The 11,747-nt window shown below is 42.7% G+C and overlaps 1 protein-coding gene across 1 annotated transcript; it reads right to left on the reverse strand.

Annotated features, from left to right (window-relative positions):
* Positions 1 to 311: 311 nt before the first annotated feature.
* Positions 312 to 11,497, reverse strand: lmo4b (LIM domain only 4b). The gene is made up of 5 exons (XM_083970290.1): positions 11,023 to 11,497; positions 9,187 to 9,427; positions 4,540 to 4,636; positions 3,511 to 3,666; positions 312 to 1,247 (listed from the first exon to the last, which is right to left on the reverse strand). The coding sequence occupies exons 2-5, from the start codon at positions 9,420 to 9,422 to the stop codon at positions 1,239 to 1,241; spliced, it is 498 nt and encodes a 165-aa protein (XP_083826416.1). The 5' UTR covers positions 9,423 to 9,427; positions 11,023 to 11,497; the 3' UTR covers positions 312 to 1,238.
* Positions 11,498 to 11,747: the final 250 nt, after the last annotated feature.

Here is an 11,747-nt window from a genome sequence, read left to right on the forward strand (position 1 = left end):
ATTGCCGGGCTGGAAGCTGAATGGCAGCGCCACTGAGTCTTCAATAGAGGATAGAGGCAAGTCATGCACTGATCACGCCTTTCTCATGAAAGATAAATTCTCAGGCACTTGCTAATGGGATCTTGTAGTAATTATGTAATTCAGACATAAAGATGTCACTGGCATGGTTCGCTGGTAAAAACAAGGGTCTCAGGACAACATCGCTCAGGAGATGCAGCTCGAAATTACCATCGAGTTCCCAAATTTAGAAAACTATAACTCTAAGCAGGGATTCAGAAGCTTTGCAATAAATTTACGGAGGCTTTTAAATCTTCAATATTTTTATTAATTAAATACACCATACTGGAGCAAATGTCTCGGAAAATATCACAAATAAATTTCTCTTTCATTCAGCATTTATATGTTGGTGATGATCTCTACATTACTGACTATGAGCAAATTTCTTCAGTTTGCCATGGGTTCAGGTTTTCAAGGGGGAGGGGGGAGAACTGGAGCCGAGTGCGGAGAGGTTGAATGTACTGTAGCCACGCCTGGACAACGACATTTACATGCATACTGTACATACATGGTAGTTTTACAAATACACCAAGAGAGTGTTCATGATTTGTTTTCCACAAAAAGCCACAGATTTTTAAAACCCCATCTTTTTATATATATATATACCACCAAAGAAAAAAAAAACACATTCCCCTTTGACAACATTTAAAATATAGAAAGTGGAAACACCATGTTTTTGGGAAATAAGGATAGAAAAGGAAGAGAGGAAAAATGAAAAGGTCCCGGTTTTTCCCCAAAATGTCTTTAAACAAATATGCAGAGTTGAAAAGCCTGCATCTCTTTAACCTCATTAGTCTTTTTTCTCATTCCCTCACTTCAGTCACAACATCCTCTTGTGTGTTATTTAATTTTCTCTTCTTGAAGAGTCCTCTAGGATTCTGATCGGTCTCTGGTCTTTTTAATTCCAAGGTCACGGAGTCCTCAGCGTCCTGATTCAGGTGCGGTTAAGTGCAAGTATCCACCCATATTTGGGGAAAAGCCAAGGTTGAAGGCTGAGCGCTGGGTATGGGTTGCAGAAATAAAAGTCAGGTTACTGGTAAGATGGGTAGAGGATTCCTTTAGGGCAAAGGGCCTGGGAGCACAGCTAAAAGGCTGGGGTGTTGCTGATCCACACTGTCTCGGGTGACAATGAGTAAGGGCTAAAATGAAGGCACACATCCTGCTTCCTGCACAGCTCCCGCTTAACACACCTGAATAGTGAGAGAAAGAGAGAGAGAGAAAAAAAAATTGGGCTGTCATTAAGGGCCTCAGTTCACAAGATGACATTAATGTTTGTTTCACCCTGATAAATCAACTTTCCACCAGCTTCACCAGTGTTTAATTTATTGATCAGCCAGGCTTTGAAAACCATCTGGTGTCCTATTTACTTTGCATTAACTTAAAAGTGCATTCATGAAGCGATTCTCTTTGGTATAATTAGAGCCACGCTCTAACATAACTGCAGGAGGTGTTCAGTCCTGTGAAACAGAAAAATGCAGGGGAGTAAAGACAATTATCTGTCTTGGTTCCACCAGCATCCAACTTTTTCATCTTTTTTTGTTTTTTTCCTTCTTCGCTTTTTTTTCACTTCGTGATTCTAAGGGGTGATTTACTTTTCCCTTCATCCCTCAAATCACTAGGAGGGCTTCAGTCTATTAGTAATTGCAAACTCCTACTTGGGGGCTAATTAAAGTGACTGACGCTGGGAGGGTCTCACTCCCCTGGGTCAAAGCAGCTCTGTATGAGAGAGGTAATTTGTCTGTTCTGAACAAAGATATTAGGAAGAAGCTGAGAAGAAAGCTTAATAAATGAGCATCAAATATCCTATGCCATGAACGTAGACATCTCCAATTATGTTCCGGCAAAATCACACATAATCAAAACAATGGACAGTAGATAACCCAGTGTTTCTCTGACTGCTTCATTTTCTCCTCTGCTACACCAGCCTGTGCCTCTATACTCAATTTATGTTGTGTTGTTCAGGATACATGAGGTATATTGATTTTGAGAGCCGTTGTGCTACTGTTGGTCTGTGTTGTTTGAGACCGTCCAACTTCTGCTTTAACAGAAGAAATGAGAGCTTCAGCAGCAGGATGATTCTCCTTATTTCACTCAGCGAGATAACAAAAACATCCTGAGACTGTTCCCACTGAGCGATGTGTCTCTGTTTATTTAATAATTCTCTCTGCTATAATTAAAGCACCAGGGCCAATATTCAGATTGCATTTTAGCATCAATAATTCAGCAGTTTTCACTACAATTGATGTTAGCGCATAAATAAACAATGAGGCCTCATATTTACTATGCCAGCCATGCTACAAGAGACATTGGGGGTTGGAGTAAGGACTTAAACAAGACATTTAAAATTAAGTTAGATAATGCAACAGCTTTCAATTTAAATGTGAGGAGCTCTAAGAGCTCTAAGAGCTGATTTGTAAAAGTGACAAGCCCTTAAAAGGCCGGTGACGTGGAGGGAGGGGGGGAGGGAGGGAGGGGTGCGGGAGTGGGGGCTTAATGGAGTTCTACCTCTCCTCTACTCACAAAACCACTCAAGGTGAAATGCATGCTCCCAACAATATAATTCCTCTTTCAGTCAGACTCTGACACACTCCAAACACCTCCCATATCTCTCTCTGTGCTGTGTGTGCAGACAAGGTATCAATAAAGCTCCTTGTTGTGAGGCAAAAATGATTATATCTCCTGCGGGCAGAATGAAGCTATCCTGAAGAATGAAGTTATCCTTCATATATGATTAGGCCTTCTGTTTTGCTTTCACTGGAGGCATCAAGATCAAATCAGGGAAAGCCATGATGACAGCTTTCATGATATACTAGCTGCTGCAGCTTGCCGTCTGTGTTCAACCTCAGGTCCTGGATACATATTTTTGGCCACGAGTAATAACTTAGCCCAGGTGATCTCCCGCTCTTGTTGATAGAGAAGTCAAATACTGTTTTAAACACTCGGTATTAATGGCAACGTGTCATTTTTCAGCACAATTGGGAGTCTGGCTCGGGACAGCAAATAAATCCAAGATGAGTCAAAATCTGTATCTGCTCGTAACAAACTGAGCGCGAGGACAGCCGTACAAAAAAATCATTTTCACATGTTTTGTGCTGACGGTTAATACAGATTTTCTGAGTGTGTTGTCCTCCAACAAGAATGATGGAAAAATCCATTGGCTGTCTAAAAATAAAATTCATCTCTACTCTGTAAGATTTAATATCTGCTGCATGCCTTGCAGTGGAGTTGAATCAACGACATCGATATAAACAGAGTGAAAAATGTTGGCTTGAAAATTACAGATGTTTTTCTTTTCCTGCTAATGACTTCAACTGACTGATGACAACCTTTTACTGACTTGTCCTTTACTCTGAAGTCATCAAACTTCTAATAGAAACAAGGCCACAAAACAACTCCGGAGCCCCCTCCACCATCAGAGAGACCCCGTCACACGAGGAAGGTGGCGAGTCTTACCTTCTGGTCGGGCAGTAGTGGGTTCGTCTGCAGTGAACTCAAGTGGCCGTTGATGAGTGCTGTGGGTCTGTCGTGTTCACAGAACAGGCTGCCGTTGATGTAGTGGAACCGGTCCCCGGGGACGAGCCGGTTCCGGCAGGTGGAACATGTGAAACACTGGAGGGGCGAGAAAAGAGGAGCCATGTCAACCAGGTCTGACGTCCATGAGGCAGAGCTCAATCCTATTACTGTACGTAACAACACCTTCGAGCAAACACACATGCTGATGAAGGGACACACACAGACACGTACACATATCTACGCAGCTGTGTGTGCATTGGCTTAGTGTGGTTAAAACTCTAACTAAACTTTTTGTGATAAACTGAGAATTCCATTATATCAAGAAATTATGAAGAAATGGCTGAAAACTAAATTATATTGTACAAAGTGATGTAATTAAATGTCTTTGTTTTGTCAGACTAAGTATTTCAGAACTGTGAAAAATCCAATTCATTATCCCATAAAATGATGAAGAGCGACATTTCTGGTTATGTTTACAGGGGCAATTAGCTGCATTTAAAAATAGTTGCTAATTAAATTTCTATCGATCAACTGATGATAAATCAACTCATTGTTTCAATCCAGCAAACTTTATTATTTCCCCGACAGTTTTGGCTGTCATTTACAATTATCTGAAATAAAAACAAAACTTTTTGCTGTCAGGATTTGGATATTATTAAAGACTTAGTTGTTAAATGAATTAATTGAAAAAAAGAAAACAGCAATAGTCCTGTAGCTTTCCTGTGTGTTCTTACATTATATAAATCTTACATTTACAAGAAAATAAAGCTTAAAGTTATTTTTTTTTCAACCTGTTAATGTCATTGTGGACAGCAGCGTGCCACCCAAACCAAAATATAAATACAAAGTAGATAAGGAAAAATGCTGCTAAACACAAAACTAGGAACAAATCAGGTTTATAAACTGTGTGCAACATTCCTACTGGTACTTTCTTCAGTTCAAAACTAATGGAGGAACTTGAGTTTTTACCTTGAGATGGTACACGTTGCCCTGTGCCCTCATCACCAGTTCACTGGCTGGGATGGACTGGCCACAAGCGCTGCAAGCTCCACTGTTTCCAAATAATCTGAGAGGAGGGAGGAAGGAGGAAAAAGAGCAGGCGTTACTATGGAACCTCTGTATGAATTTGCATAGATTTGCCCTTGTGTAATGGACTGTGGCATCCACACTTTTGTCTGCTGAGTGTGTGACTGAATGAAAACTATATTTAGTGCTAAGTTCGCTATTCCCCTGCTCCATTTCTAACGTGCAGGAAAAACACACAGGAGACGAGAGAGAGGAGAGAAACAGCAAATCATCGCAGTATCAACAGAAAAATGGATCCTCCTGTACTCTGCTCTCCACAAGCATCTAGCGCTGAAACTGCATATTACTTATGGTGCACATTTTTTGCAACCTAATAATAACCTGGAACATAAGCAATCAGGACCTAAGAGGATTTGATTGTACATCCAGGCGGAGACGTAGTGCTTTTGCCATTAGGACTCCTGTGAATGCTCTGTCAGTGCCGTGTTTCCATTAGAAACCCGTAGCTACTCGGGTTGATATATAATGTGCATGGGTTAACCTTTTCAATCATGGTGTCAACACTTTAGATTTGCTTCTGCTCATCTCTTTCGTCCCTAACCTTCTCTCTCTCTCTCTCTCTCTCTCCTTCTCTCTCTCTCCCTCTGCCTCTTGATAATGAAATGCTTGCTCCAGCTTCCCTTCTATCTTCCTTCTGAGTCCACAATTTAGATTACTTCATCTCGGTGAGCAGCAAACTGAATGAAATTTCGATTTGAGCAGAAAGTAATTTACTGGGATCTGGACCCATTTGTCATCATATCTCACCGGGTGTTTGCTCTATCACTGCACTTTTCCTAAGCAATCAAATAAGACCACGGCATCTGACATGCTCCGCAGAGAAGAGGAGAGAGGAAGAGAGGGATGGAGAAAGAAAGGGATAGGGGGAGTGGTTAACACTGGTGTGTGTGCATCAGATAAAGTTGTTTGGCAAAAGAAAAAGAATTAACAAGAAAAAGAAACTACGACGGGAAAGTGTTTCAAGTTTTTCCAATTTTTCCCCCCATTAAAACGTTCTTGAGGACGATTTTATGAAAAGTATTTAACAAATTCAGGCTGAGAAAGAGCGAGGGAATTAATGCTTCCCCCATCCCAACCAAAACCCAGGCGTTTGTTAGATATATTGACGGACAAACAAGCCCGAGCTCTTTGCAAAGGGACACAGAAATGGCTTTCAATAAGACAGCCTAGGCAGAAGCAAATTTTGTCTTGGCATCATTTGGAAAGGCTCCATCAAAACTCAATTTCAGAAACTAATTAACTGGAGACTGTCGTCACAACACTGCCAATTCTCTGCTTTCACTGGGACAAGCATGATAGTGGAAATGAACATATAGGCCTTGCTTTAAGAGAAGCAAAACTACACTTCTCCCGCAAAGACATTTCTGCATATCAAAGTCGCCTCATTCGAGAACTCAAACTTTGCTCAAATTGAAAACATGTTCGTCGTGTTCGTGTTGAATTTATTCCTCGAGGAGCTTCCTCCCTGTGAATGCTTCTGAGAGGTGTCCAAACCACAACTACAGGACGGTTTCAGCCCTTTTTTAAAATATATTTCACCACTGTGTAGAACCTACAGCAGGTTGATTATGTTTTTTACCAGGGGTTAGCTCTTGATAGTATTTGATTTAAGAAGCCAAAGCCTTTAGGTGCTCAATTAAGCTGCTATATCAGTTTGAACTTGGGCTCTAATGGCCTCCTCTGCCAGTGAACTACAGCGCAGAGGTGAAGTAGACACCCCAGGTCAGTATAATTAAGGCCAAGGGACTCTTTAATTGCAATGACACATCTGGTTTCTGCTTTTTTTCCCTCCTAAAAAACACAGTGGCTCTCGCTATCTTCCTGCAGGATGGATTTATCTTGATTTATCTGTTGTCTTGCCCCTGTGGATCTGATTTTGCTACAACCAACGCGTCTGATTAAATTAAATAACAAACAAAAAAACACATTTAGAGCCGTCTGTCGTCTATATAGGCAATGACTATTGGATTTCATTTCAGCACTGACTGCCAGGTGAAATATAGCATGGCTTGCTGCTAGGCTGTCTGGTAAATGCAGACCTCATTCACCAAGGCCTTTGAGTAGGGTAAAATTACCCCACAACAATGATTTCTGCAACACAGTCCATTAAAAATGCCTCTCTACATCAGCAGCCAAAGCACCTTAAAAGCACTAGGCCATATTGATACTGAAGCGGGGCTTTGCATAATGGCAAGAGCTGCATTAGAGAAAAGGGTGGAGGGGCCGGGGACAGGGTGGGGAGGGGTGGGGAGATTGCAAGGATGAGGGAGGGTGCGTGTGGATCTGTGCTGTGGATGTGCGTGTGTTTTGGGAGGAGGGGGATGGGGATGGGGAGGTGTGGGTGTGTGCAGGGGTGGAGGGTGGTGGTGGTGGTGGTGGGGGATCAGCCAAATTACACTTGGTTAATTCAGAGTAACAGATCTGGCCCCAAGTGAATTGAAGGCCTTGAATTAATTCTGTTATGACAAATCAAGATAAACGTTTCCCCTAAATTGCATGCGATTTAATTAATTTCTGAGATCCCAGTTTTTTCCTGGCCTAATAGTTCACATTCTCTTGTGCTGTCATAGTGCTTGAGTGGGCAGACTTCAAAGTGATATTAAATAACCAACTATTAGATTTACCTCACACGTTCTATTGGAAAAGTGCCATTTAATTACCTAGGCTTATTCAATTAGGGGGACAGCATTCTCCCTGAATCCAGCAGCCACAAGTAAATTAATTCTCCCTCTACTAGCAGCCCACAGAAATAATATCACCTCCAGCTTAAAGCGACATGATCCCCACAGCAAACGCAACTTTGGCTTCAAGTTTGACATTAAAGCTTTTGGTGGCTGCACAGCATGAAAAACTAGAGATGGTGTGGGTCCTGTGATGTTTGTGGATATTCCTCCTCGATTGGTAGATGGGTATCATCCCAGGCCGGGCACACGGCCCTTTATAGCCCTGATGGGACACGTTTTTGACTTCATGCTATAGCAGATGAGCATTTTAACACCAGCTCCATGAACAGAAGTTTGGGGCTACAGCTGAAAATGTATGTCATATGGGCAGTTTAGAAGTCTATTATAAAAATGAGTCTGCCCCTTTAAGATGAGGGGGGGAAAAAACAGCGGCAAATGGCCTTCGCAATAATCCCTCTTCTCTATCTGTCTTTCTCTCTTGCTCTCTCTCAAAAGCCAATTTGGTTAATTAAATGTTTTGTTTGCAGTGTGGCTCTCATTCATTTCGGACACGTCATTGGGAGCGGATACAAGCCAGGGACCAGATCTCATTAGATAAAACCCATCAGGACTAAAGGAAATGGAGGGGGACTATAATTAAAGCTTTTAATTGTGTAGACTCACTGTCAGATGTTTTTCCCCCCTGCTCCTATCTTTATCTCTACAGAGATCTCATGGTTCCATAATATGCATTTTAGCTCTTCCACCAAGCATGCTCTCATTACAAGTGGAAAGGTGTATCCACATTTCCCCCCCTTCCAATTTTAATTACGTTATAGTCCCATTATGAATGAAGTAGCCCATTGACTTCCTCATCCTTTTTATGAGGTGGGTGTGAAAGCGCACAGGCACACTTTAGATTTTGAATTACCCGTGCAGATTTAATAGCAGTGTTACATGTTGACTGTAGTGCAGTTCCATCTTTTAGATTATTAATGCAAAAGAAATGCAGTGTGCCCAATCTCAGATACACGAATCAAAGTGTATTTTCACCTCTAACAAAAACAATCAGGTGAAAAACATACATATAAAAGTGAACTGGAAGAGTTAGAGAATAAGCAGTTAATTAATATGTTGAAAACCAATACCATCCTTTCCTTTCAGCCCAGCAGCAACGTATTTGAACTTTCAGCAAACTGTGACTTGTCCCGTCACTGCTCTACATTACCGGAATAAGGGTGTCATCAACAGCCCCTGGTTGGGTGTCTAGCACACCTAATAGAATATTTAAAGAGGGTCTCTTTGCTAATTAAATGGTGCTTTTCTGTTGAGTAAAAAAAAAAAAAATCAAAGATAAAATGACAAGTCTGTGCCTAACCCCATCCATGTACATCGTCTGGCAAAGCAAACAGAAAATCCTACAAGACCAATTTTCTGTCCTTCAGTTGACCATGAACAGCAAACAGGACAGACATGCAGATGGCCTGCAGAACAACTCTTTTGCTTTGTGCTCTGTCAACATGCCAGCGTGTTTGACCTCGTTCAGGGTAGGAGAGGGAGACCTCAACCAGGATCCTTTAATGAGCACTGATGATGTTAGTACAATTTAAGACACATGTTCCGCAGAAATACACCCAACCCTGCACTGCTTGCATGACCAGCACAGATCCCTGTTAAACCCTCTATTTTTTTTAACTTGATTTAATATCATGACTTAATATATTCCAGCATGTAAATTTATCTGGTTCCTGAGAATTTCGTTCCCCCCCCCAAAAAATGAATGCAAGATGTGAAATGAGTTATCCAACTTATGGGACAATAAATGACAGAATATTGAAAAGCGTGTTTTCGGAGGTCTTTGTCTCACCTGATATAGTCGTTTCTACAGAGGATCATGCCACTTTTTGTGTAGCACGATGTTCCGATTTCGCCCAGCTGGGCCTGACAGCAGGAGCACTTGAGGCATCGGCTGTGCCAGTAGCTGTCCATGGTGTACAGGAGGAAGCGGTCTGCGATTTTGCCCCCACACCCTGCACACCGTTTCCAGGACAGAGAACCTGTGCCCACTGGCGGCGGCTGGCTGTTGCCTCCGGGATTCACCATTGTCCCTGCAAACACAAACAGAAGCGCTGATGTTGAGAGTTACACCCCAGAAAGGTGCAGTTCATACATTTAACTAAATGAGTATTGTTGTGTGTACACAGTGGGGTCAGGACCTCAGATGGATCACAGGCAATACTGGCTACGAAAGAAGGTTAATGCAATCATGTGAACCACGGTCCATGATTTAATTTACCAATTATCAAGTTAATTGAAGATTCGAGGCACTTTAACATCTTGTTGCATCAGCGTGGTCTTTGAGCAGCTGCAGACTGCAAATCATACCAAAGCACAATAGCTGCTCTCATTAAGGGAACAGTTCCGAGTCTTGTTCTCCTACAAGAGAGCTACGAGTCATTTAGTGAACTAATCTGCCCTTGATCTCCGTCTCATCCCCACGCATTGGACCTCTCATGATGAATGTCTGTTAAATGATAATACCAGGGGGGCAAAGGAACAATTATACAGCCCAGGCTTTTGTTGAGCTGATCCAAAGAAATTCTACATAGTATTATACTTTTGCCACTTGGATGCAGTTTAAAACGTGGAAGGTGGTTATCGCAAAGGAAAAAGAAGAAATAGACTGAACAGGACTGGCTTCACACTGACACTGGGAACACTTTGGCTCTGTGTTTACCAACACTTGATGCTTGCTGGGCCTTTGACCTGGACAATGGATATGATCTGCCTGGTGACTATAAACCACTATTATAACAACACATGGCCTCTGACACACCACAGACCTGCTCTAATGATGTTAAGTGTTCTAATCTAATAAAATGCAGGCATTTGTTTCACCTACAAAATTAATGTGGGTTCCTTCAAATGTAATCCCCTTCAATTTGGTCAGACAGACTACATGCCTGGATAAAGCCAAATCTTCGTTGAAAGGCAGGTAGGCTAATTAGAGTTGGGGAGAGGGGGAGTGGGTGGGGGGTGCACACAGAAAAGCATTCAGTAAGCCCATTAGCGATGGCTCTTAGGGACAAACCACAGCGTACCTTAGTGCTGATTAAATCTAAAAGGAGATGAATCAAAAAGCCGACCTGAAAGTGACTCCCTGGATAAACAAGACGGACCATCGTCAAGTTTCATTCAGAGAGGAGTTTCTTTTCTTTTTTTCTCTCTCTCTCTCTCCCCGCTGAGGGATGGAGGGGACAGGAGGGGAGAGGGGGAGAGGAGGAGGAAGAGAGGGAGGGGAGGAGGGGTGGCTTTTAACTTAAATGGGCTAACTCAAGTAATTACACGGGCAGGCAATTTGGGCGCAGAGACCAAGTCATGGAAATAGAAGAGAGGGGAAAAAACCTATCAGGCAGCCATGTGCTAAAAGGTCCTGTCCGCTGACTGCTGCTTGTTTTAACGGGGAGGGAAAAAAATTAAAGAAATGTAGCATCACGTCGGTGTTATTGCGGTGTAAACGCGTGAATACGGGGTGAGGAAAAAGGAGGTTAATGTCGCCAGAACAACACAGGCTATCGAATATCACCTTCACATACTAGTAAAGCCGACGACGCTGGTTTCCAGTTAAAACTGGCTATAATTAGAAAGAACAAAATACATAATGAGGAGTCACCATGCAAACAGAATAGCAACAAACACCCACCTCGTTTGTCTCTTTTAAGGGTAATGGCTGTAAAGTTAAAGGACTTGAAGGGCAAGTAGGTGAACAGGTAGGTGAACAACAGTCCCAAAAAAGTACAGGTAAAAGAGCGGACACACTATCGCGCGCGGTCGGCCTCCAGCTCCGCGCGACAGCGAACCTCAGCGAGGACTCGTGCTCGTGGATTCACTGGCAACAAGCGGAGCGCCGAGCAAATGGAGTTATCAGATAGTATTTCCACTGGATGGTTCCCGTTTTACTGTTGCTGCTTTAGTGCTCTTTCTTTTCGCTGCAACAAAAGAAGTCCATAGCGAGACGTAATTACAGGTCTGCGTGTGCCGCAATGTCCTCGAGAGCGAGAAGTGCGTGTTTTGACGAAAGGACGGAAAAAGAAATAAGGAGGCTGGCGGAGCGGAGCGGCTGTAACTGACTGTCCTCTGATCTGGTCTCCGGGTCCCGTTAGCTGCTTGTTCTACATGTGTCGCTGACAGGAAGAAACCTCCAGTAAAAAACCCCTTTTAGCCTCGTGACGAAGGTGCCGCCGCAGCCAATCGGCGCGCGGTCGATTTAAGAGGAATAATAAATCCAGCCAATCACAGGGAGGTGAGATTGACTTGGACACACAGAGACGGATGGAAACGGAGGTGATCGGTCGAGGTGGACCTGAGAGGTGCGGGAGAAACAGAGAAGAGAGTCCTACTGTCAAAAAAAAAAGAAGAAAGAAAGAA

The sequence above is a fragment of the Trachurus trachurus genome (genome assembly GCF_905171665.1).
Source record: "Trachurus trachurus genome assembly, chromosome: 4".
In the NCBI taxonomy this organism is placed as follows: Eukaryota; Metazoa; Chordata; class Actinopteri; order Carangiformes; family Carangidae; genus Trachurus; species Trachurus trachurus.